The 27,015-nt window shown below is 42.0% G+C and overlaps 1 protein-coding gene across 2 annotated transcripts; it reads right to left on the reverse strand.

Annotated features, from left to right (window-relative positions):
* Positions 1-861: 861 nt before the first annotated feature.
* Positions 862-11,852, reverse strand: dusp10 (dual specificity phosphatase 10). Of its 2 annotated transcripts, none has more exons than XM_019277429.2 (4): positions 11,522-11,852; positions 9,622-10,451; positions 6,246-6,614; positions 862-4,901 (listed from the first exon to the last, which is right to left on the reverse strand). In XM_019277429.2, the coding sequence occupies exons 2-4, from the start codon at positions 10,403-10,405 to the stop codon at positions 4,636-4,638; spliced, it is 1,419 nt and encodes a 472-aa protein (XP_019132974.1). In that variant the 5' UTR covers positions 10,406-10,451; positions 11,522-11,852; the 3' UTR covers positions 862-4,635. The 2 variants fall into 2 exon arrangements, with proteins under 2 accessions (XP_019132974.1, XP_019132973.1); XM_019277428.2 differs by having other exon boundaries at positions 11,498-11,850.
* Between the last annotated feature and the right edge of the window lie 15,163 nt (positions 11,853-27,015).

The raw sequence follows: 27,015 nt of genomic DNA on the forward strand, positions 1-27,015 counted from the left end.
TGCGCGAGGAGGCCTCGGTCACGTGAAATCTCCCTCTTTATCCCTCAAGCTGTCGTCTTCTCTTTTAATATCAGGACGGCTCCACACAAATGTTGTCTGCTGTATAGCTGAAGCACTTGATTATATGTTAGTTGATTGTTTAAGTCATTCAAAGGGGCTTGTTCCATCTTCTCAAATGTAATTTTTCTCTCATTTGTATCATTTTAAATTGAATATTTTTGGGTTTTTGACTGTTGGTTGATGTCAGCGTCTACAGTTTTTTAACCTTTTCTGACTTTTATCAACTAAATTATTGATTAAGGGTATTTGACAATAACAATCTTCTAAAGTTGTGTTTATTTATTGGCAACTCTGGAGTTGTGTTGCTTATTTGCAACACCATCATTCATTTTGAGTCATATTTCCAGCAATTCACTTTTTCTTTTTAGCTCCATTTTGGTCTCCTCCATCTCTCGAAGGACATGTTTGGCTCTTTAGCTTCTAAATGCTTCACTGAGTTCAGCACTTGGTCTCTACACTTTGTCTGCTTGTTGTCTGATGCTCAGCAGGTAGTGTACTGTGGAGTTTTTTAGAGCTTTGCTTCGTTGAAAACAGCTGGAAACAAGTTGAGTTAAAACAATGAACTGAAGGATGCTGGGACAGCTGAAGAGCAGCTACAGGGGCAGGTGATAAATATTGCTTATAGAAGCTTTCAACAACTGAATACATGAAACATCTGGCACTTCTTTACAGAGTTAAACATTCAGATCTGTCAGATACAAATCGGAAACACATTTTTCGACTTTATTCTCCCGGCTGCCAAAAGAAGTGAGTTCCTCCACTTGGAAGTAAGGAAGAAAATAAACCTCCAGGACACCAAACCAAACTTGAAGCCTCCCTGTTTTATTTCAAAGCTCACAAGTAGGGATTACAAAATTACAGTGCTTCAATTGCAACAGTTCAGAGGAGTAGTAGGAGAAGAGTAGGAGAGATGACAGACCAGTCGAGGAATCTTTGAGCAAGTCATGCAAAAAAGGTGTGGGAGAAGGCCTCCGTTATAATAGCACCCTTTGTGGAAAAAAATAAATCCATCTGTCCATAGGTCAGTGCAAAAATAGTAATGAATATATGCATACAAAGAAAATAGATATATATTTATATACTGTATATACTTGACTGTTGACTACAGACACAAAGAAAGATACAGAGACTTGTAGAGCGAAGCCCATTTCCACCGGAGCCTCTGAGCCCAAAGCGGAGACTCTTAAACAAGTCTAGTCGTAAAAGAGTGCACATCAAATATGACAGCTTGATATTGTTCTAATACAGAACCATGTGTGTCCAAATAAAAGGGAACAGATACCCAGATGCCTCTTGGAGCTGTCAATCAAGACTATGACCTCTACAGAAAGAGCAGTGTGGGAAAGACAGACAGCACCATAACGACTGCGAGTGTCCCCTCACAGACCAGGAGCAACGTAGCATGCTTCGTTTTTCCAACCAGAGAGTAATGTACAGTACGACGGTTACATTGTTCAATCAAATAGATCATTACATACAAAAGCCATGTGCCGCTGCGGTTTGTAAGAACCAGCAGATGGGACGAAAAGGTGTTTTATTCTTGTATAACATTGGCTCAGATTATAAGCACTCTCGTTTTTTTTTGTAATTACTAAATGCACGAGCTACAAACGTGTTTGTAAATTGTTATTATATACCTTTTTTTTTTTATCATATTCAAATATATCGTGGAGCACCAGTAGACACCAATGACAACAGCAACAGAAATACAAGTGAGGGCACGTCGTCACACAAACGTATTTTTTTCTTCGTCACACGTAAAAAAAAAAACAACTAAAAAAACAAACTCACTTCAATCTGAGGCTGCAAACTGTCGCTCATGCTCGAAAAATGACCTCACAAAACTATTTTATCCATCACACGACCTGTAACAAGTTTCATTTTGCATAGCGTGATTTTTCACATGAGGGATTTCTGAAGCTTATTGTTGTGAATGGCGGCGTCGCGAAAAAGGAGCGTCCTCCTTCGTCCTCCTGACACGTGTGATCGTTTCACAAACTTTTGGGTTCAGCGTGTACTTTTGAAGATGTAATGATTCACAGAGGCTGTATCGGGGGAAAGGGAGGGGAGGGTTGCTTTGACAATGATATTGTTAGCCCTGTGCTTTATTTTAAGCCTTTTATTTTCATGCAAACAATGGAGAGCTGAACACAAACCAGAAGAGCAAATGAACAGTGACAGAAACAGAAACCGCACTCTGCGAGGAGGCTGCGTCAAGTTAGCTCGAACTTTTTTTTGGTCTGAATTTCTGTGTTTTAAACTCGAGTCAAAGGTCTACATGCTCTTTTATGTGTGCGGAAACTTTGAGCCCTTGGGTTTATCAAATCAAAACCAATCCGATCAAAGATGTGCAGCTGTGTGATCTGAAAACAAAGATACTTTTCTTAGTTTGGAAAAAAGAAAATTATCTTTTGGAGGGGGGGAGATTCAAGACTTTCAGACGACGACTCAAGTTTAGTTTAAAAGCTCATGGTCATGCGCACAAGATATAGTCTTTTTTTTTTTCTTAACGTGTGCTACGTGTTGTACAAGTGGTTGAAAAGGTGAGCGAGCTACACCTTAAAACACATGCATCCCACTTGGCTACTGAGAAATTTCCCTTTTTATAATTATAGAACTTAAACCGTCAAAAACCGACGCGGCTGAAAACGCAAAAATCTGCGATGAAAAAGCAGCGCTAGCGTTTTTTTTTTTCTTCCTCTTTACATCTAACTCCATGTAATTGTTGTGATATGAGTCAACGGTGGGATGAAGGTAAACTGTGTGCGTGCATATGCTCTTTGCTACACTACTGTTTAGTGCAGAGTTGATTTACAATTCACTGGTGTTCAGATTCTAGCATCACAAGCTCAGAGTTACATAAGGAAACATTTTCACCTCAAGGCTTTTTGTAGCATCTCTGGATGCAATTCTCTGAAATCCTGCACATGAATCAGAAACAGCAGAAATAATCTTTGAAAAAATTAAACAAGAGGCCGAGAGGAGGCTTTCGTCCGGGGTGGATTCAACCTCTTTCTTCTACGTTCGCCTGCACGTGATGCGTGTACTGTACCACGCGCAGGCCCCGGTGGCGACACATGAAATTAAGGCATCGATAGAGGCACTAGAACAGCACGTGACAGCAGCGCTTGCCTATGCAAAAGGCAGGAGAGCTCACTTAACTGTAGCTTAGTGTCAGCGACAGGGGAGTTGCAAGAGATTAGACAAAGGGTCACACTGCTTTTCCTGCACCACCACCGCCGCCAACGTCACACTGCACCCACGGGAGGAACTGAATGTTTTAGTTTGAGGTCTGTACCTCAACTCTGCTACTTTACAACGGACTGACACACACACACACACTCACACACACATACATGTAAGCTACATAGGGACACAGTAGAGTGCATTTAAAAACAGAGCTGGCTCATGGATGAATGGGAGCAAAAAGAACAGAGGAGACAACAGAAGTAGGCAGTGAAATTCCTCCGTTCTGTTACATTAAACATCACCAGTAGCCCTGTGTTACAATATTCACTGATTATTTCAAAGTGTTCTTTCCTCTGCCAGCAGCCGTGTCTGAAAAAAACTAACTCTTATGGCTGTCTGGTAAAATATATATATATATATATATATATATATATATTGCTAAAATATATGCATATGTGGATGCAGGAATGGCAAAAAAACGAAGAAGCAAACACACGAAAATTTGACGACGGACATAAACCAACAAGCTGCACTCCAAAAATAAAACCCCGCTTTTTTTTTTTTGTATACACATCTGCGTCAAATATTACAGCATGAACTGTGCGCACCATGAACATATAGAACTGAACGACAGGTAATTACATCAACATCAAAAATGGCATTTCAGCAAAGAGCTGGAAATGTTTTTCGTAATCGTCATCATCACCGATATATACACATAAGATCATAAGGTCTCAGTTGCATTCCACTCTGAAATTATTGCACAGTAAGCCGCCGTGGGCTCGTCATGGTCACCCCCCCATAAACCCCCCTGTATAAAAATAGAACAACAACATTAACACACCAAACAAGTCTTTATCTGTTTTTTTTTGTTTGTTTGTTTTCTGTGTTATATTTTTTTTCGTCTTTTTTTTTTGTTTGACAGGCACTGCCGTGGCCAACCCCGCCTGAGTCTGCAAACATAAAGTGTGTGCCACAGTGTGAGCTTTAAGAGTTTCTTTCCTCAGTAATTGCCCCTAAGCACATAGAGTATCTTTTCCCTCATGTTTGCTCCTCTGCGGTCACAAATGGAAAGCTTCCCACTGACCGCCTCCCATCTCTCTCTCTCTCTCTCTATAAATCCTTCTATCTCTATCGCTCTAACACGTCTTCTCCTCCGGGACTTCGGCCAGGTCCAAACAGTAGGGATTTTTGGCATTTCTCATCACCGCTGACCCAGAGCTTTGGCACTCTAGAGAGTCCAAGATGAGCATGAGGAGATTCAAGAAGAAATACAGCGGCTCTCACGCGCTCCACAAAACCCGGCTTACAGAGGCAGCCGGTCTCTCTTGAAAAAAACAACAGTGAGAGTGAGTTACGAGTGTGAGCGTCAAAGTCTTTTTTTTTTTAAACAACGGTTTCAACACCAATCAGCTTTGGCGTGAGGATTCGTGGCGTTATTCCGTTGTTGAGGTCCTCCTCGAACTCCAACAGCTGGCCCATGAAGTTGAGGTTCGGGGAGATGATGGGCCTCCTGGTTTTGACAAACTTGTAGGCGTCTGTCATGGTCATCCAGGTGTGCTTCATCAGGTAGGCGATCACGATGGTGGCTGAACGAGACACGCCTGCCTGGCAGTGGATCAGAAGGCCCATACCTGCTTGATGTGCTTCCTCTGCAGAGAGAGGGGAACATAGAAGCAATCAGTCATCCTTTAAAAACATCCTTTGTGACCAGGCGTCTGGTTATCGAACCTTGAAATGAATTGCTCACATTCAAAGTACTCAGGCCGGGCACTGGAGCTTACATTTAACATTTATGGAAAGATATATTTCCTTAAAGTGAGGTATGGAAAACTATCTATGACGTTTGTTTCAAAGCGGTCTGCCATCATCTATTGGCCCAAAGCAGCCTTGAGGCACTCTTTTGCAAATGTAATTCACAGACAGAGAAACACGCACAACACTGTACAATGCATCATTGGAAACCTTCAGACAACTCTTTTGTTTTTATCGGCGCAGCGAACTCTTTCCTCATTTTACCTCACAAACCAAATGAACGCCAGGCAATGACATTTATAGACTATTGGTAGATACACTGAGGTGAGATATCAGAATCCAAAGTGAAATCAGTGCATTCCTTCCCACCATACTGACCTAGATATAAGTATATAATACGTATCTAATCTCTAAAACTCAGGCAGCATTCAGACAGGATCAGGCGCTGTATCGGGTTGTGTGTCTGTTCAGGAAATAACTTTTTATTTCGCTGATTAACCGGCGCTTACTCACTCTCATTCACTGTCTATGTCTCTAAACCAAAGCTCGCTTCCTCTCTCTCTCTCAAACTGACATAAATCAAATTAAATTTACAGCGTAGATTGTGAGTCAGACTCAGATTTAAAGGGTTTGTACATGAAATAAACAAAGCCAGAACACAACAGGTAGAGAATCAGAGTTCAGACCGTGAATCCACCTGTATGGTCTCAGTTTCAGAGACGTTTCAGGCTGACTGTGGAGGAGTTTGACCGGTTGGCCAAAACGTAGTACTCCCACTCAACTGAACGGAAAAACCTGCATTGTGGCTGAATGTACCTTAAGTGCTAAAAATGCTCTCTACATGTCTACTGTGCAATTTAAATACACATGTCTCAAAAATCAGTGTAGTCTGCACAAACTCTGCTAAGTCAAAAACAAACTGTATTCAGAGGACCTGAAGAATTACGGATTCTTAAAGCCTTCATTTATGTGCCTTTTCTTTAAAAACTTTAGTCGTGTTTCCCAAACCTGAGGTCAAAAAGGTAAATCTGAGAGGTCACAGCATGAAACAAGAGGAAAAAAATCATATTTCTGCTCACTACAGTTAAAAAAAACAGTTTATTTTCTCACGTTTGCTTCTTTTTCTTGTAATATAAATAAAAATACTCCTTCAGGCCACCAAAACTACTCGTATTTAACAATGTGAATGATTTCTCACTGTCACAAAGGTTGGGAGTCAGAAGAAGTGAAAGTTTTCATACCGATGAATTCAAACGCCTCTTCGAAGTACTGTCGCAGGTTCTGCTTGTTGCTGTCTGTGGCGGGGAGGCGCTTGTAGACAAAGAGGCCCGTGTCGTAGTGGTAGAGCGGCAGGTGGGTGGTCACATTGAGGATGTAGCCGATGTTGTAGCGCTGCAGCAGGTTGATGTCCTGAGCGTCGTGCTCGTTCCCCAGGTAGAGGAAGGGCAGGATTGGTGTCAGCTCTGCGTTCTCTATGTCCGGGGTAGAGGGCAGGGAGTGAGGTAGCGACCCCGTCAGGCCAGCAGCTGCACCGGTGTCCAAGCCCTCGTGAAGGTGCAGCGAGTGCTCGCACAGGTTCTCGTGGCTCTGTCTGAAGCAGCTAAGGCCTCCTGCAAAGCACAGACGGAAAAGATTGTGACGTCAGCTCGAAGGAAACATAGTGCTTCCTTTGTGTGTGTTTGACAGGGAGAGCAGGAAGTCAGATTATTTAGACGAAACTCTCAAACAACATTTTATTCTTTACTTTAAATGAACCTTGGATGTCTTCCTGGGCAGAGCTAACACTGCCAGGGTTAAAGGTTCAAGTCCCGCTGGAGCCCCTTGGTGCTAAAAATACATGCTTCTGTCCGCCACATGGCACACGCTACAACTGAGCAGGCTTTGCATACACATCTCATAAAACCAACGACAAACACGCTTTAAAGAGCTCTAAAGCACTAAAACATAACGGAAATCTCTCCATCCTCGGATTACACTCTTACGCCTGGATGTCTCCGTTTGGACATTAAATCAATATGAAGGGACTGGAAGTGTTTCCATTTGACACTGACGGCAAACGTCATGTTTTAAGTAGGGCAGAAGTGGCCAAAATAGCAACTAAAGACAGTTTCCATGAGCTGAACAACATGAGAAAATCCCCCCGCCTTGTTAATCTGCGGGTAAATAAATGTACTTGAATGTTTAATATACTTCTCACTGGACATCTGCACTTCTCCAAATAACCGGTTTGCACCTGTTGTCAGTGATTCCATCGGCCAAAGTTTCCCTTCATCACAAGAGTGTGTGGGGAGGGGGTGGAAAGAGTCTCACACACACACACACACACACACACACAGTATCAGTTCATGTATTGTTAACGTTCTCAGGGTTGACACCATGCCAGGCGAGGACGTTGCGCAACTTCTCCTTTTGTAACTGGACAGGTGAACGTCTCCCGTCAACAGTCGCGTGGAGGCGCGCGACGCCATAAAACCAGCGAACGCGAACAAAAGACGTTGACCCGATGTTGTGGTGCGTGGCCTACTCCACCACGTGTTGTCATGGTTACAGCGACACTGTAATAAATTAAAGAAAGGGGAAGTATTTGCGTGCTTTCGTACATCAGTGTCAACAAGACTTCAGAGGGGATTTCTACTGATATCGAAGTTTTCTTACATTTTTAAACATTTATATCCATACCTGTCTGTCTTATGATACAATATCTTTATCACACATACGTCTTTAATCAGAGTGGCGCAGTTTAAACTGATTTTGATTCATTTCTTCTTTTTTTTTTTGGGCAGTGAACGCGTCATTAACCAACACCGACGTTTTAATTTGTGTCCCACCTGAAGAGGCCGATATTCACTCTCCTTTTAGCTCGTTTTTGGTCTCCACCAACTCCTGAGTGGAAAAGTTTGGCTTTTTTAGCTGTTCACAGGCAAGTCGCCAACTTTGTCCTTGTCGTTTAGTGCTGGTTTATCAGAGCTCATTCACAGAAAACGAGAACCAAAACATTTGCCGGTTGTAAAAAACCAAAACAATGACCATAACGGAAAAACCCTACTGGTTATAATTTGCATATTCAGGTGGAAGACGACATTTTAGCTCGCAACAACCAACTGATGAAGACTTGGCTGAGCTATCCGAGTCTTTCTTTTCAGGTGAGAGTCACCTGATAAAACACTTTTCTCAGTCAACTGAGAATAATTGCAGAAGCAACACATCGCTGTGAGATAAAAAAATCTGTCGTGTGTGACCGTCATGTCATTCTCTCTAAAACTGAACTCGCATAGGAAGACGTGAGAACTGCTTTCGTAAGCCACAGGCCTCAGTTCCTCCTCAGGAACTACCGCTTCTGCCTTCTACGTGGCCTCTCGCACCACAGCCCTGCTGTTTCCAGCACTCGCCCTAAAACCTTTTGACACCGCTGACACGTTGTTTATGGCACTTCTGACGGATTAAATGTAACCTACATTACCACTGCGAGCTGCAGCCGACGGCAGGGACGGAATATTTTTTTGTGGTTCCGGTCGAGCAGAGCAATCGCACAACAAGCGTATTACGATAAATCATGACTAAGACGCGGCTGAATAATTTAGTCACACACACGTATGTTCCAGATATGTCACTTGTAATGATCACAACCCGCTGCCTACTTCCCCTAAAGTAGAAAGCTCTGAGGAAATTAAGCAGAATTAATCAGTATAACCTGTAAAAGAAATGAAAAGTTGCTTCCGGCATTACACATTTTGATTATATAAGCTGTGATCAAACATGTATGAGGTGCTGGCCATTCCTAATACAGGGGGAAAAGAAAAAGGACTTGTAATGTAGATTTAAGCCGAGCCATTTGATTCCCCCACCTCCCCCCGACACAGAGGATGTCTTGCATTTTGCAAGAATTAAACCCGAGGAAGAAGAAAAAAGAGCAACGGCGGTCTGCCCGTTTCCTCCCACCGAGGCGAGCTTCGGCGATGCAGGGATGAGAGACCGGAGAGAGGAGCCTCGTCCATCAAAGTACACGAGAGAGAGAGAGAGAGACGCGAAGAGATCAAGGTGCTGTGATCTTGCGGCTAGACGGTGACTCGGAGGCATTCAGGAAACACTCACAGCCCAGCCCCCAACACGGCATGCTGCTTCAAACACACACACACACACCAAAGATAGAAACCATGGCAGCGACCCAGGGACAGTCAGTAGACCGCCTTATTTACTAACAGCTGCTTCTCACTCCCTCTCTCACAACATGCTTAATATGTGTCATATAGAAAGCTGGCGAGGAGCGTGCGCATATGTCGGACGCAGGCTCGGTTGCACACGGAGGAGAAGCCGTCCTGCACGGCGTTTTTAAGCGCTGACAGGATGAACTGCAAGCGAGTGTGTTTACCGGCAATATCAGCTGACCGAAACAATAAAGGAGAAAGTTTAACAGGCTTTACGCGCATGCATTACGCATTATTACGCAACCGCCACGCTCGTGTCATATCAGCTTATATTGCCACTAAGCTTCTAAATCACACGTTGCTCTCAGATGTCTGAACTGATTTACTCCCTCCAGAGTCAAACTAGCGCCCATAAAATTGTGGTTTTCTACCCTCAACCGGGAAGCTTTAACAATCCAACTTAGGATGTTACCTTTGAGGATGATGGGGTCCTTGCCCTCCCTCCTCAGTGACTCCAGGACCACATGCAGCGGCTGAGAGAACGTCAGCCTGTTGGGGTCCGTGGTGCTCTCGTCGTAAACCACAATCTCTTTGGAGAAGATGCCCTTATAAGAGTCCTTGCCCTCGCGGCAGGAGATGAGGTCCAGCACAGTGATCTTGCCCTGCTGCAGCCGCCGCCGGCTGATCTTGTCGGAGCAGTTGATGTGCACGGCCCCCCGGATGTGGCTCTTGTTGTACTCCATGAAGGGCCTGCAGTCGATGATGACCGGCACGGGCCCTACAGGATGTCCCATGGGGCAGCAGGTCATCCGTTTGGCCAGCTCATTTGGGTGGATGACCCTCAACGCTGACAGGGCCTTCGGGGTGCCCGGGGTGAGACTCGGGGCGCTTAATGCTTCATGGTTGCTGACCATAGGGGTGGGGGGCCCGGCATAGCTGAGGTTGGGGCTGCTGGCGCTCACCTGGCTGTGGCTGAGGCTCTGGCTGTCCTTCTCATAGGTAGTCACAGAGCAGCAGCTGGCACTGCTGCATCCACACGACAACGAGCGCGTGGAGCCCTTGGATGAGGGCATATACGTTACAAGATTGGCCGTCGCCCGGATCTTCACCACGGTGGCGCTGATGACTGTCTTGCTGCCGCTGCTGGTGGAGATGGAGTCCAGGTAGCTGGTGTCCAGGCGCAGTTGGAGTTCCTGAGGTCGGATCGGCCTTGGCAGCGCCACCACAATTCTGTCGTCGAGGGGAGATGGAGGCATGGGGAGGCCGAGGGCTGGACGTTTACGGAGAAGTCAACAAGCCGCTCTGTGGAGGACAGAAAGAAGATGAAGCGATGGAGCGAGGAGGAATCAAACGACTCAGATCCAGCGAATGAACGCGAAGTGAGGAAGCGAGGCAACAAAGGCCCGAAACCTCCTGACTGTTTGATCAACACGCAAACTAGAAAACGGCTGCCGAAGCCAAATATTAGTAGTGTCAACACCTGCAGGGCTACACCCAAAGTTGGGAGGAGAATTTAAGGCGTGACAGACTGACCACTAATAATAAACACTGAAATCATCACAGAGTCTGGTGTAACTGAATCACTTTGTAATTAACATGAATCATCCTCCAGATACTGTACAAATACATGTGCCTGTGTGTGTGAGAGGGGGGGGGGGGGGGATTTTTCAACTCTGTCTGATTCAAACCTTTTATAACAAGACAGGAGGAAGGGGGGAGAAAAAAAAAGATAAAATACTGCATCAACACCACGCCGCAGTTTGGTCTCTCCCCCAAATGGAAAGTCGGGGTACAAAAAGAAGAAAGAGGGGTGGTAATTCCTCTTTTGATCAGCAGCAAGCTTGTCATCCCGGTGTATTATGTAAAGACACCCGCCGAGCTGTGCACACTGCACATCCTTCTTTTAAACGGTGCAGCTTCAGCACACACACACACACACACACACATTAAAAAAAAAAAATCATTCATGGCCAAATTCATTGAAGAAACCGGCATGAGAACGTGCCGAGAATATGATATGACACCGGAGGACGAGACGAACTGATCAGATGGTGATGGGGAAACAAATCCAATCATCACAGCCATTTAAAAAAAACAACAATAAAATAAAGATGCATGGGTTATAAGTTTGATGATTAAAAACACTTCATTAAAGGAGCACCAATCAGCCCCTCCTCCTCCTCCTCCTGCTCCTCCTGCTCCTTCCTTGCAAATGGTTGCAGTAATTATATATTCCTCTTCATTAATTATAGAATCACGTGGAAATCTCTATGACTGTGCAATTTCAACAACAACTTGTGCCACTCTTCATCCCCAACAATAAATAAAAAATAAAATAATAAACTTGCCTTGTATCTCCTCGCCTCGCTTACCGGTGTGTGTCGCGGTTCACTGTAGCCGGATTTATTATCTCCGCTCGCTGTCAGCCTCCATTCAGTCCGTCCCGATGTTGTGGAGCGGCAACATTTTTTTTTTTTAGTACTTTTACCCTGCTCTCTCTCTCTCTCTCTCTCTCTCTTTCTCTCTCCCTCCTCCTCCTTAGAAATAATATTGAATTTATTCTGCCAGCCTACAGAAGTTGCGCAGCGGGATTGACGCGAGCTGGGAGCCAATGCGCGACTTCATTAATATTAAATTTGATCCCTTTTTGTACAGTGAGGTCCGGCCCCCCCTGTTTTGATGGGAGGGATTTTTGCCTGTCTGCCTCTGTGGCTGGCTGGATGTCGCTTGAACTGCCTCTCAGCCCCACGTACGGAGCCGGGGATGATGTCACTGGCAGCCAATCAAAAGTCTCTCCAGGAGGCTCGAGGAAGAAGACGCGGTGCCTTCATGTGCTGCTCGTGAAATTTATTTCATAATAATAGTAATAATAAAAAATAAACAGGTTCAAGTAAAGTGGAGCCAACCAATAAGATATATAGAATAGTGTAATACTTTGTGCTGCAGCAGCTCAAGAAAGTCGAGTTAAAGCAAATTAGACAAATAGTTTATTTGTCTAATAAAGAAAATTTTCAGATTAAACACACATTAAAGGTCCAGTGTGTGAATTTCACATGGGAAATGCTGTGCGTATTGAGCATGGACTGATGGATCAAGTCTGGGACTTGTTATGTATTTATTTTATTTCGTTTTCTGTTTGTTATTTTTATGTTTTATTGTCAAAATAAGATTGTGCATCTTTTATCTTGACTTTGCCTTATTTATTTATTTATTTATTTATTTATTTTCCGCTGTTCTCTTAGTTTAATCTTGTAAAATGTAAAACTCAATAAAAATTTGAATCATTTAAAATTATTTATTTGCAGGATTTTGAATATAATATTCCTTAGTATGTTTTCATTAGTGTATAATCATGTCTTTAAAATGTCTTTAAAATGAGCCCTTTATATCTACAGAGAGAGCGGGTCCTCTTCCACAGAGTCCGCCAGACAAATTACAACTGATCTCGATATAGCAAAACTAAAAAGCCAAACTTTTTATGTGAATTTCACAACCAGATGTTTTTCCTACATGCTTGGAAGGAGAAGGTGAGACGTGGGAGAGTATTCAGTTGGTTGCAATCTGCAACTTCACCACTAGGTGCCACTAAATCCTACACACTGGACCTTTTTATAGTATATTAAAAGTATAGTGACGTTTAAACCTACAGTGTGTAACATTTAAAGGGGTATTTGAGCAGAAATGCAACATAATAAGCAGAACTATGTTTTCATTTGTGTATATTAACCTGAAAATAAGAATCATTGTGTTTTTATTACCTTAGAATGAACCTTTCATATCTACATCGACATGTTGAATCACCAAAACCAGAACGGGCAAATCAAACACATGACAATACATGAGATAATTTTAGAAACACAATATAATGCAGACCAGTTTAGCACTACTGCAAACTGCAGCCTGTAGGAAGAGAGCAAAAATCTCTATAAAAATATCAATAAACAAATATTCAACATATTCACAATGCCAACACTATGGTTGCTCATAACTCTAGTTGCTTCTTTGAGAGTTAATTGTACTAAGTCCTGTGAAATCTTTAAATTTTGCACAGTTTACATAAAAATGACAAGTATAACAATAATATACAGCGCTGAGAGACAAAAAAAAACCCAGATGCCTCCACCTAAAGTGGAAACAACAGCAACAAATGTAATAAAAACCTAATAAGTCCTTTTCATAGAAGACATTGTGACTTTTGTTGCTTCAGTTTCAGATCAAATTGAGCCGTTTTTGTTGTTTTTACCTCTAGGACAAGTCAAATGAGCTGAATGCCGTGTAGCTTCCACCTCATTCATTCAAGTCTGGTATGTTTTTGATATATCATGGCCAAATGTTGGGACCAAAGCTGGGACGAGAAGGCTACAGATGTGTGTCTTCATGTTGAAATATCATTGATTCCCTCACTCATCTTTCTGGTCAGCTTCTTTTTTTTTCTTCCAAATGAATCATGTGAAGGCTCGCTGAGCTTGCCAGATGATATCTGTATCTTTTATAAACCAACAAACCAAACGTCTACATTTCCATATTCCTCTCACTCCCCGCTCTGTATTTTATCTTTATCTTTCTAGTTTATTACAGGTTTACAGTTACCAGGTTGAACGCATGTCAACAATCCCAATATTTGCGAAAAGTTTTACAAGTCGACACACTTAACACACCCTCCAAATGTTCTGGCGTTGATATTTCCTACAGCACTCGAAGGCAGTCTCCCAAAACCTGTATGACAAAACCATGAAACATACCTGACAACTGCCAGTTCTTGTCATTATTCCTAATAAATCCTCTTCGGTTAAACCAGTCAAACTGTAAACGAAAGGTCATTGGAGGACAGCCGTGCTAATGTGATGTGATCTGTAATGTTCCAGCAGAAGTTTGTTGCTTTAATTTCCTCATTTAAAAACATAATTTGACCCTTATTTTTTTAAAGCATGGAGAAGTACACTAAGTGGCCCAACTGTAACTGTAGTGTGATGAAAGAACAAACATATAATAATGACGGTGGAGACTTGTTTGTGTAAGACAAGTGACCTGTGTGTGTGTGTGTGTGTGTGAGATAGGGAGGTAACATTATTGGTGGTAATAAGTGGGTGTCTTTGGCAGGAGTGCTATTAAGCCAGTGCCAAGTTGGCTGACTGCACAGTCCCATATGACAGGACCCATGTTGAGGTGAAAGGGTCTCTCTGGCTTCAGACCCCAAATATAATCTGTGCTCTCGATTTATCCTCATTGGCAACCTGAAACAATGCAGGGCATGTATTATTGCTTCTATTATTAGCCTCCTGTACAGTTATTTATAAATGAACACAGCTGATCAAAGCCTATTCACATTGGAGTCCCAGCGACTCCTGTTTCACTTGTGATGAAGGGTAAAGTGAACAAGAGACTCAATGTTTTTTTTTGTTCAGTAGTGGTCTCTGTTTTTCTTGTGATATTTAATATAGTGGCCAAATGGTTTTAAAAATTCTAATTAAAAAAGAGTTTATTCATGTAAAATCCAAAACATAAACGTAAAATTGATCCATTTAAAGAACAATAAGGAAAGCTACGAGGCAGGTTTCAGTGAAAACTGTAAATAAAATTAAGGATTAAGGGTTTGTTTACACAAAACTAAGCAAATTTACTCACTTAATGTATTTAATCATATTTTAATTTAAACTCGTGCTCATTTAAACATTAACCTGACAGCTAAAAGTTTCTAAAATAAGACTTGTGATGATATTTTTGTTATCTATGGCCTGAGTACTTCAGTAATAGTAATAATGACACGCTGTATGATACAGCAGTATAAACATGAGGATGTAGAGAGTCTTTTAAAACAGAAAGCAGATACTCTCCTAAGAGATCTGTTGGTAATTCAAACACTAGGCGCAGCGTGACCTGGCCAGTTATGTACATTCAACCAGTTCTGCCTGTACGACTGGTTTCATCAGGCCAAACGTTTGTCAAGCCGACACCGTAACAACCTGAACTACCCGTGTCAGAGTTGACAGTGCGGTAACGTGGGCCTCTTTATCAGTACGACGCGTATAAGTGGCTGCATCACAGTAGATGAGATTATGAAGATCGCGATAGAGAGATGAGGTGTTTCAGTCAGAAGTCTGCAGTTATTTTTATGATGACATGTCAGCGATAATGAAGTTTCCCCGACGTGATGCTGATTCCTAGAAGCACTCTGTGCTAATTTAGGTTTCGCCTCAGTCCTGTCTCCTAGAAATCATATTAATATGCCACAAATTAGCTTTTATAAATATGATCTGGAGGGAAATGAAATTGCTGTTTGATTTAAGTTAATTGGCAACATAGTGAAGTGAAGGAAGAGCTATATTTGCGTGCAGCAAGGTTTGAAGGAGACGGTGGGTGTACAAACGCAAACCCTGGTTCAAATCCTGCATGTGGTTTAAATAACAAACGCACTTTAGTTAATTTAAATAAAGTAAACACTTCAAATCAAGTCAATTCTTATTTTCTCAGAATTTAACAAAGACCATGTTATTCTCTAACTTTAATTGGACGCTTTGAGCTCTTTCATTCAGAGCAAATTTAATCATGTTTAGTTACTTAGAACTAAATGAAACGTGTTCATTAAAATGTTCTGTTTCATGTTAACAAACGAGAATTGCACAGTGGTACAGCAGGAGTGCCCCACAGAACACAAAGTATAACTAAGGCTGACGGGAAGGTCATTGGTTTGCATGTATTTGGTCGTAAACCAAAGCAAAACTTTTGTTGATGTTGACACCTGAGGTCTGAGGTCCGTATAAAATTTTGTGGCAAACCATCCAACAGTTGTTGGAACCAAAGTAATGGACCGAATGGTTTGACAGAGCCGTGTCCCGTTAACCGGACAGACTTGAGTATATTTAATAAGGTAAGGTAAACAAAGCCAGAGAGGTGAATAGTGCAGGGGAAAGTGGGCGTTAGATGGTTGAGGAGATCCAAATGGCACCAGGCTGGTAGTGGCTGCTTTCCAGAGACGTGACTGATAACAAAGCAGGGATGGACGTGGCAGGTGAGTGGCAGGCAGGGATCCTGAAGCACAGAGAGACTGGGATTAACACAAAGAAAAAAAACTGGAGAAGACCCAAAGAAAGAACAGCGTCTGGAAGGGAAGGGTGAACTGGGGTTATGTACACTGCACTGGTGATTGGATGACGAGCCGCTTTGTGGTGAAGATGAGCAGGCAGGTGAGCAGGAACTGGAGGCCACACCCAGCGACAGAGAGAGAGAGAGAGAGAGTGATACAGACGAGATAGACAGAAACACAAGGGAACGGAAAACAAGGGCAAAACAACAGGAACTGGGAGGCAGACAGCCTACAGATGATAAAACCACATGGGCCCTACAGTCAACAACACGCTTTAAAACTTCAGCTACAGCACCTAAAAACATATTTTGATATGTTCAAATATCTCCGAGGCAAAACATTTGTACTGTAGTTTACCTTCAGACTCTGTACAAGAAGCTCTTGATAAATTTGCAGGAAAAACACAACTACATTTTTCTTTTGTGCTGCTCGATTTGAAAGGGATAGTTAATCTGAAGTGGGGTTGTGCGAGGTACTAATCCATAGTCACAGAAGCAGAGCTATGCGCCGCCGTGAACAAGGTCAGCAGAGATTAGCCACGTACAAAGGCCCAACTCAAAAAAGAAAAAAGAAAATCGATATCAGCTTAAGTGCACGCTATATTAGGAATATTTCAACCGCTTCACCTCGCTGTCAGACGGCCCATTTCACAGCTTCCAGCTGTGCCCAGCCTCGTATTACCCCGCAGATCAGCTGTTTGAAAGAAAGCTCAGACTGAAATCAAACTTCGTGTTTCTAAAGATGTAAAAAAGACGACCTTGTGTCTTTCTGTAACTCTGATCTGAGCGGATCTGCTGCGAATTATGCATAGAAAAGAACAGTGACGAATAGCAGTGAAAATAAACAGTGTCTTTTTTTGTTTTTTGCCTCTTTAATGTGGCTAAAATACATATTTCTGAAGTTCATAGAAGTTCATAGCTCTCGGTTTCTCCAAACCGACCGCTCATCAGTACCTCATACGACCCCGCTTCTAAATATCCTGACTCTTTTCCCTTTAACCGTCTGCGTTTTCACATTTCCAGGAAAATTAAAGGATGCCAAATCTACATTAGTACCAGTAATCTCTCAGTTCTGGTAACTGTGAGCAGGTGGATGATGAAAAAGGTTGCTGCTGATGAAAGGTTTGCAGATGTTATAAGTCTTTTATTATTGCATTTTGAACGCTGCAACAGGATAAGAAACCTCATTTTACAACCGCTTTCTGTCTTGCGCGAGATCTCGAACTGGATTGAGCCGACTATCTTCCTCTTATAAATGTCAGCCGGTGGAAAACATGACAAGAGTGTGGCTGTTTAGAGATCACACGCGCGATACGAAATAATGTCAAACCTGTGATGTAAAACACAAGTCAAGTGGTTAGTCTTTTTTAGTCGCTCGGCATGGAAAACATGACTGATCATGGTGCGGTATTCTCTGGCCCAGATCAAAAGACCCAAACCACTTCCTGTCTTCAGCAAAGGTGCAAACTCGATGTCACATTTAGAGCAGCACAGGAAGAACTCAACCTCATGTAACCTTGGAAACCAGTTGTCATACATACATGCATTTAGTAAAGACCCAGGAGACGGCGCTTGAATTACAAATCAGCCCATTTACTAATTGGTGTTTTTATTCTTTAATATGCAGGAGTTTGACCCCCCTTTGCTCCCAGTATTTCATCCCATCTGGCCATTAACTAAATTGTCTTTCAATGATGAGGATTTAAGAAAAGGAAAAATGTTGCTATTGATGGTTTTCTAAGAGGGAATAGCACAGATGGGCCTACTGCAGACTCAACAGCTTGAAAAGCAACATGTCCAGCGATGGCAAGGAGGAGCACTGCCAAAGATTCAACAGCCTGTCGACCTATGGCCCTTCACTTTTTGCATATTTATCATCTTCCAGTCCGGTAGGCAGTAACACAACACACAGCTTCAAACATGTCTAACCTCTCCAAACTTCCCGGACTGTCATTTTAAATCTACTCCATTAGCTTCATTAGGCAGTTTAATTGAACGAGCGAGACCTTACCGAGGACTGACAACTTTCCAAAATAACATTCTGTTCAACATTATTGCTCGGGCTGTGGGACCATCATTGTACAAACTGTCTGAGCTTTGAGAGCCCAAAAATGAAACAAACAAAAAAATATTAAAAAAAACCCTTGACAGCCCAGTCTGTCGATGCATTATGGTGCCTCCCTCTGAAATACTGTCACACCATGACTGCACGTCTTTGTTTATTTCTTGATTTATTGGATGGAAAGTCGATTTCCTGTCTAAACTTTCATAAGTACTGACAGTATGTGACAAACACGAGTCTCTGAGTTTGACGTGGAGTTTAGATTTGAAACATCACATGGTGTGAAAACTCCCCAGGACACTAATACCAATACTAAATAAATGTAATATCTGATAGAGATCAATGACTGTACCCAACATGTAGATTGAGAAACACATCTTGGATTTAATCTCCACACAGAGAAATCATTATTAGTCAGCAGTACATCAATATATAGAGTTAGATTCGGGCTTTTAATTTTGTTGAAATGTGTCAGAGGCCAAAAAATGAATCGATCAACTTGTAAATCTTAACAGAGCTTACTTTTCCTGTTTGGATACCGGACAGTAAAGCATTAAGGAACAACTACTGTATTGTGTAACAACAAGACAATTTACGACTAATTAAAGTCTGACAAAACATTTCTAACCTCACTGACATTAAACATCTTTTTTTAATCTTTTTTAAAGAGCGTTCTGGCTCGAGATAGTTGTTGAGTCACAGTCAAACATAAACCACGTAACAAAACCAAACCACTGACATTTAACTGATCATTAGCTGCTTTCAGTGGTTCTGCATCGAGTGACATTTCCACTGCTTTCATTTCTTTCTCTTCAAATGACATTTCAACTGATTTCAATGCTGACACTTCAAACTATTTCAGCTCTCCTCGGGTCTTCATCTAGATCTGGGAAGTGAAGCCAGTGTGGAAGTTTCTAATGGCCAGCAGGGGGAGCACACTTGGCTACAAAAAACAAAACACAGATTGTATTGAGCCTTATGGGGGAATTACCCTGCTCCTTAAATGATTTATTACCTCAGTAAACAGTTTCGTCATGAGGTATTGTTAGTTTCAAGTCTTCTTCGATACAGTATGATGTTCATTCTGTAAATTAAGGTCAGAATAAAACGGACAATAAACAGGGGATGCTTTCTCAGTGAGTCGCCTCGAACATGATCACAAACATGGTTTCATGGACTGTTTCGCTGTAACATGAGTGTTAAAACTAGGATGTAGCCCAACTCGTAGTATGTCGACCACCAGCTCCACTCTCTCGTACAAATATGATCACGTTTGGCTCCAAAGTCTGAGAAAAAAAAGACCATGGAAACCCACAAACCAGTCGGCGACATCGACGAGTTTACAGCGTCTTTCCAGTCTTCTGACCAATCAAAGCGCTTTTACACTACATATCTCATTCGCACACATTCATACACTGATGCAAGCTGCCAGCTGATCATCAGTTTTAGGAGCTAACCATTCATATACATTCACACATCAATGGTGAGGAATTCAGGGTTCAGTATCTTGCCTAAGGACACTTCAACATGCAGACTGGAGACCCGCTCTACCTTTACAGTAATTGTGTTGTCCACCGCCACTTCGACTGCAACTTTAACTTTAAGTTTCAGTATTTCTAATGTTTAAAACTGCTAATTTAGTAAACAACTGGGTAGACTGGATCTATATGAAGCAAAATGGGGCAAATACTTAATTTATTTAAGAGGCCCCTGAAAGGGTATGGGTAATGTAGTGGAGAGACGCAAGTTTTCAGTTAATTGTGTAAAAAAATATATATGTAGATGTGCTTCTTCTTGTTTTTGTGTGTATTTTATTTTGTGATTGTTACGTATTCTTGTTGTCTGTTAACAGAATATTGCATTAAGGCAGAGCTTGCTTTATCTATTTCTCGTATTGATTTTCCCTCAAATCATTTTCTGTGTCTATTTTTGCTTTGGTTTATCTTGCATCATGTCTTCATCAATGTATTTAGGGTAGCTGTTAAAGTTGTACATGAAGGAGCACAGGGGTAGAGGTTGGTAACCAGAAAAGGATCAGCATGGTTGGTGGTGTGTGTTCGGGGGGATTTGTGTTTTTGTATTGTTGAATAATGAAAATGAAAATAAAAACTGTTAATCACAAAAAAACTGCTAATTTATCACACCTACAGTTAATTCCCCATTTGAAGATTAAAAATCTTGTGTAAGAGCATCCTAGCCAAGACTAAACATGCGCTTTCACCGTTTGTGAACATTTGACCAACTTTTCTGTTAACACTTCTACTGTCGTCTTCTAGTTCATGATTTCTTTTCCACTCTAACCGACACCTCCATCGCTGTTCATCACCTACGCTTTGACTGACAGTTGACCCTGAAACTCCTGAAAACTTTCAGTAATTGCCAGTTCAGCTTCTTTCTGTATCATCACTTCAACTGCCGGTATTTTCAAATGTTTCAGACGTTTCATCTGTATTCACCTCGTTCTCTTCAACTTACACTTCAGATTCTCTCAGGCCTTCACTTTGAGGTGAACGACGTCGACAGAAACAACAAATGCCTTTCCTTCAAACACAAATAACATCGAACAATTCATGAAATCGTGTAAAGGATTACATCCTATAAACAAGCTAAAGGGCTAAAAAATCAGCAGTCAACAATCGGCAAGTCATTCTGTGATACCCACCTCCTCTAAAAACCCACAACCCTGAGGGGACTTCCAACTGAAGAAGTGAGAATGTCTGAAATTAGCAGACGATTGCAGGCATGTGAGAATAAAAGAAAGAAAACCATGGCCTGAAAGGACAACTGTCTCCTTCCAGTGCTGCCTGTGCGAGGAGGCCAGCGGCTGTGACAGATTACCGGCACAAGTATAGTTTACACCTAACAATAACAGCTACATCACTGAACTCATAACAACCCTATTTTCTCTGAGTTGGGCTAGTCTGCTCAGTATTATTCATTCAAGTTGGCATGTCCCCTTCGCCCTGAGGAAGGGTGAATCATCCTCACGGTCACTTAGCAACAACCAAATATTGTCTAGTTAACGATCAAAAAAATGTAAACGTTCGCTCTCACTTGCTCGGATATACACTCGGCGCATAAAGCCAGTGATGAAGCGTCACTAATGTATATCATGGCATAGTTTATGGCTTCGTATGTGTATGTATGGTGGCTGTGGCCGCGTTTGCGATTTAGTTTTAACCTCGTGCTTTGATGAAATCTGAGATAATGATCTCAGGAATAGCAAATACTGTCATTCTCCCTGCAGTGGGAGCCCAGTTTAATTCTGACCTTATCCCAGAATGGAAGCATATCATACACATGGATGGATTTACACGACTGAGGGTATTAGATGATGTCCCCTGATATTTATACCCATCGGCCGCAGTGAGTGTCTGTTTATTAAACGTTTGCGTCTTCTCAGAGGTTATAAACCAAACTTCTCTGGAGTGGAGCGACTTATCAGAAAAAGACTCGCCACCCTCGACCTCTGAAACAAACACAGGGATAACACAATATAAATAACAATGACTCTCTCTTCACCCACCGCTAATCATGTCTAAATAGCAACTGTTTCTAGGACAGGGGAGGTCACCTGCTGCATGGCTGTGCACCAGCCAGGGCCTTTTAGCGCTGCATGGCTGTCCCAGAGAGAGCTGAGGGTTTAACCTCTGTTGGCAGCTGCTCTCGACTGCAATAATAATACTGTAAATTAATGAGAAACAACGTATGGCAGGAGGCAGGAAGTACAGGACCCCGTGCTGAACTGTGGAAGTTCACAGTTGAGCCGAGATTTCAACTTTTGAATAAAGTTTCTGTGTATGGCGCATGTGAACTCCTCCTCGGCTTCCCCACATTATTCTACACAACCTGTTGGCAGTTGTCAGAGATGTAAAACGCTTCCCAGACACCAGGTGTATAGAATATATACGAATGTATAACCTTTCATGAATCGTCTATTGAACGACAGATGTTCTCGGTTGTTCAACGAACACAAAAAGACTTGTGTTGAATTATAACCAACCATGTATCCCATTGGAAGAGCAAACACTGAAGCCATGCTCTACGGTGCTGCTCTCCTAATACATCTGAAAGTGAATTTGCATGCAGGGGGAATTTCCTCCCTTTTAATCAACACCACAAAAATCTGATAACGTCAGACTGATATCATAACAACCGCTCGTTGGACCAGTATGACGAGCAGTAACAGCAGCAAAGATGGTGTGAAAACAAATCCGTCATATCGTCCTTAAATGACACAGGCGGTGACGCTCTGCTGTAGGTTCGCCGTATGTGCCTAAATTATATTATGGTGTCAATAACGTACGGTGTTATGCAAACAGGAAGTTCGAGACAGGATGTGATGAACAGATGAAACAGATCACGGGCAAAATATAAAAGTGACGGCGGTAATCAGGCACAACTTTCTATTTGTGTCTCTGGTTTAGATTACGTACAAGAGATCGACTGTGCAACTTTCTGACGACATGTTTGACCTCTGGGTTTGAAGTTTAAATTTTACAGACCTCAATGCGTCTATTGTAGTTTCAATTAATGTAGCTTTTTTTCCAGAGAATCTCATGGTCTCCAGCAGTGAGTTTGTCGTTGGATGTGACCACCTTTGAACAGAGATACGACCTGTTTTCATGGTGTTTGAATGGAAACAATGAAAAATAACAGTTTCAATCTGGATTTAAAGGAGCAGTCTGTAGGATTTAGTAACATTCTAGTTATAAGCATGAAGGATGGAGTCTCTCTCAAGAGACAGTGTTTAGTTTGTCCACTAGGCTACTGTAGAAGTATAGCAGACCCCGTAGCACAGCACTCACAGTGCCTGTAGATATGAAAGGCAACAAAAACATAACAAGTCTTATTTTCAGGTTATTATACACTAACGAAAACATACGTGTATGTATAAATCTTACACACTGGACCATTTCCATTCCTAGAGCCATCTAGACTGCTGGCATGATTAAAAATAATGACTCCACATACCTGGGAAAACTGGATTTAAAGTCCGTGTAAAGGCAATAGTGAGATTTCTTTCAAAATACATTAAATATGTTGCTGAAAACATGTGAAAAGACTTTGAACGATATGTTACCGAAATGTGGAGTTAGAGGTTCAAACAGTTTTTCACCAGTTTTCAGTCTCAGGATTTTGTGGGCGGTGCTTAAAGGGTGGCTCGATGACACGCTGAGGCCACCCTGAGCTAGAGAGATAGAGATGTTTGACACCTCATTTCAAAAACATGTCGATATTTTTAATCATTCAAATTTGGCTGGGTGGTTAATAACACTTTCTTCTTTTGGACTGACAAACTCAGAACACATTGATTCTTACCTTACACAGACTTTAAAGGATCACAGAGACACCACCTGTTTTCATGACTGCTTTTCCAGATGTGTGAATGGGAACAAAACCTTTTAACAGATCATAATTAGAAAACGTCTGTCATCACTGTCGTGTGTCTCGAGCTTTTCATGAGCTCAGAAAAAAAGCAGCTCTGTTTCCCGCTCTGCGACGATGCATTTTTCACCTAATCTCATGTGATTTTAGCAGAAGAATGAAAGAAATTTGAGAGATGTATGGCTTTCATAAAGTGTTGATCACCTGAACCCAAAACATAATCTATTTTAGACTTACTGCAACCATATTTTTCTTACTCTGCAGCCAATGTCAGTAGCTACTTCAACTCCTGAGAGCACATCGCATGACCCAACAGTCTTTTTTCTCTCTCCCTTTATCTGAGTCTCCTTGGAAAACTAATGATGTCCTTTCATGCTCTTCTCCTCCTTGTTCACAGGCTGACAAAGTGGAGGCCTACAATGCAGGAAAGCTGATGAGTATGCAAATGACCGGAGACAGAGACAGAGACGGAGAGAGAGACAAAAGGAGAGGAATGAAAGCAAAGAGGCAGTAGTGGAGAGTGATATGTGTCATTTGGTGATGTCATGCATCCAAGCGTCCAGGGTGACAGCGGCGGTGGTAACGGCCTGAGTCAGAGGATGACATCAACGCTACAAGCTGTCAGACAGGTTGTGAAAGGGCTTAGTCCCACGCTCCCATTGTTCTCTGGTTAATGCTGTTATTCAGCCTGCCACCGGCCTTACCATTTGTTAATCTGACCTAACACACAGTTAAACACAGGACAAAGACACACAAACAGCAAATTTAAAGGCCAGCATAGAAAAAACAAAAAAAAAGGCCAGCAGCGAAATGTCAGACTGTAATACACCATCACAGCTTTTTGAATACAAAAGAAGAAGCACACAGTTTTGAGTGAGGTCAGGCAATGAAAATTTACAAGCAGACAACATTCAACAGAGGTTACAAAGCTTGAATTGATTAGATCATTGTTTGGCTTCGATATCACGTAGACTAATGTTGAATTTTGAAGAAATCTTATAGATTCATTAGAGGAGAAATCTGGTGATGTAGTCGAAGCCTGATCGCTTCTTTCTCTGCACCATCGACTTCCATTGTTGTCCAAAAAACTGAAGTGTGACTCGTTCCTTCAATGCCACACTGTCCACAAAATGAGTGTTATAAAGCACAGCTGAAAAAAGCCCCTCACAAAGTCACTCAAGTACTCATAAGTAACACTTTCTAAAGTGCTAAAGTGACCGGATGTTTTAGAAAATGTGTGAGTGTTTCTTAGAAATAAAAGTATATATCTGTCAGGGACATGAAGCAATGGGCTTGAGGCTTAGTGCCACTGAAAGGTTAAAGATTTCAGAAAGTACCGAGAGACACATTTTGGTTCTTTCATGTGATTTGCTAATCACGTAAAAACGTATCCTTTAAGATGAGGACATGGATCTAATCAGCGTTTTGATCTGAATGATGATTAACTCACATTTATGTTGCTAACTTGCTGTTGAAGTAAGTTTCCGACGTTGTTTTGTAATGTTTTTAGACGTAGATTAGAATTTATATAAACCAAAATCACAAGCATTAAAATTTGAACAACATTCAGCTCCCTCTGTCCTTAGACGCATGATTCACGTGTGTTTCTGACAATATGTTCGAAGCCCGACGTTTAAGTTTTACAGACCTCAGTGCGTCTGTTGTTAAAGGAGCAGTTTGCAGGATTTGCAGTAGTTTAGTAACCTCCTCGTTTCAGCCTCTCCTTCCAAGCACGAAGGAGAAACCACGGTGTCTGCAAAACACACGAAAAAACGCAAAAAGTCTCTCTCAAGAGACAGCGTTTAGTTTGTCCGCTCTAGGCTACTGTAGAAACATGGCAAACACATGAGGGAAACCTTTCCAAAAATAAACTTTAACATGGAAAAAGACCTCAAGAAAAGCCACAGAGGAGGAGGAGGAGGAGGAGGAGGAGGAGATCTTCAGGCGTTGCTAAGTTGGACCTGGATTACGCAACTTCCTCTCCACCATGGAGACCTGGAGGAGGACAGGCCATCTTAGTTTCTTCTAAACATTCGTCCACAACAACAAGGTTGACAAATAAATATATTTCGAACCCAATGATGACACTAGATGAAAAGTCACCAGAGGTATTATAACTCATCCTGATTGTATCATGAAGGTCTGAACCAAATTTCATGACAATCCATTCAACAGCTGAGACAAATATGAACCTCATGAAAGTCAGAGGATCACCAAAGTCATTAGGATTTCTTCTCAGGAGATCATCCATCCAATAGTTGTTGACATATTTCCATCTGGACCTAACTGGTAGACTGACAGACCAACCATTTCCATCCATAGAGCCATCTAGACCAGTTAGCATGACTAAAAATAATTGGTCCACGTACCTGTGGATCTATATCTGGATTAAAAGCTTTTTCACTAATGTGTTTAATAACCTGCCACCATTCAGGCACTACATAGCCAAATGACAAATTCTAAGTGATGTCAAAGTTACATCATATTGAAAAGTTCAACCATATTATTATCCATCCAGACAGGATGAGTAAAAGCGGAAACACACAAAGAGACACAAAGACAGAAGACAGAAGACAGAAGACAGAAGACGCTCTCCAGCTCCTACATTCATTCAAAGCCCCCCCCCTCCCACCCGCGGCTACAGAGACAAACGAGGCTCCTCTGGGTTCAGGTTGAGTTTGTTGTTTGTTCTCTGCTCACTGTACTTACACAGAATTACAGATAAGCAGGCATGGCATGAGTCAGTGGGCACATAAACGCTTACATGAGTCACCGTGGTGGAGATAGTTAACAGGTTGATGTCAGGAAAACCTTTTCAAAGAATCGCCTCACCTACCTGGTATCATACCTGTGGAGTTTCACAGGAGTGCACCGTGTGTGAGACGTGTGTTATTTGCAGACTGCATGTTTGATAAGTGAGTGTGTGTGTGTGTGTGGGTGTGTGTGTGGGTGTGTCGGTGGATGATATCACCGTGATGATATCACCTCTGAAATGGTATAAATATCCATTATGCTTTTCTTTAAAGTTGAAAATCTAAGATTACATGTTTACTGAAAAGAGTCATTATCCTCCTGTGTATAGACATAACACTCACACTCAGTCGTACATTAAAAGATTACATCATGTAAAGCCACGGGAAAAAAAAGAAACAAAAGGGACCTACATGTTGAATAAAAGCAAAGTAGATCTTTCAGAAGCTCTATTCACACATTAAGGCTCTTCAACATAACAAAAAAGAAACCTGTTGAAGCCGAGAAAAGACTCGACATCGAATACATGCAGTGTGTTACAGGTGGCTGGAGTGCCCCCTGCAGGAAAAGGCCAGAGTAACT

Source organism: Larimichthys crocea, chromosome XI, assembly GCF_000972845.2.
Source record: "Larimichthys crocea isolate SSNF chromosome XI, L_crocea_2.0, whole genome shotgun sequence".
NCBI classification, from domain to species: Eukaryota; Metazoa; Chordata; class Actinopteri; family Sciaenidae; genus Larimichthys; species Larimichthys crocea.

Coding starts and splice junctions, on each gene's coding strand:
- dusp10 (XM_019277429.2), bottom strand. CDS start 10,405: ATGCCTCCATCTCCCCTCGACGACAGAATTGTGGTGGCGCTGCCAAGG. Junction 6,615..9,621: donor GGACCCCATCATCCTCAAAG/GTAACATCCTAA, acceptor TGTGCTTTGCAG/GAGGCCTTAGCTGCTTCAGA. Junction 4,902..6,245: donor AGAGGCGTTTGAATTCATCG/GTATGAAAACTT, acceptor CTCTCTCTGCAG/AGGAAGCACATCAAGCAGGT.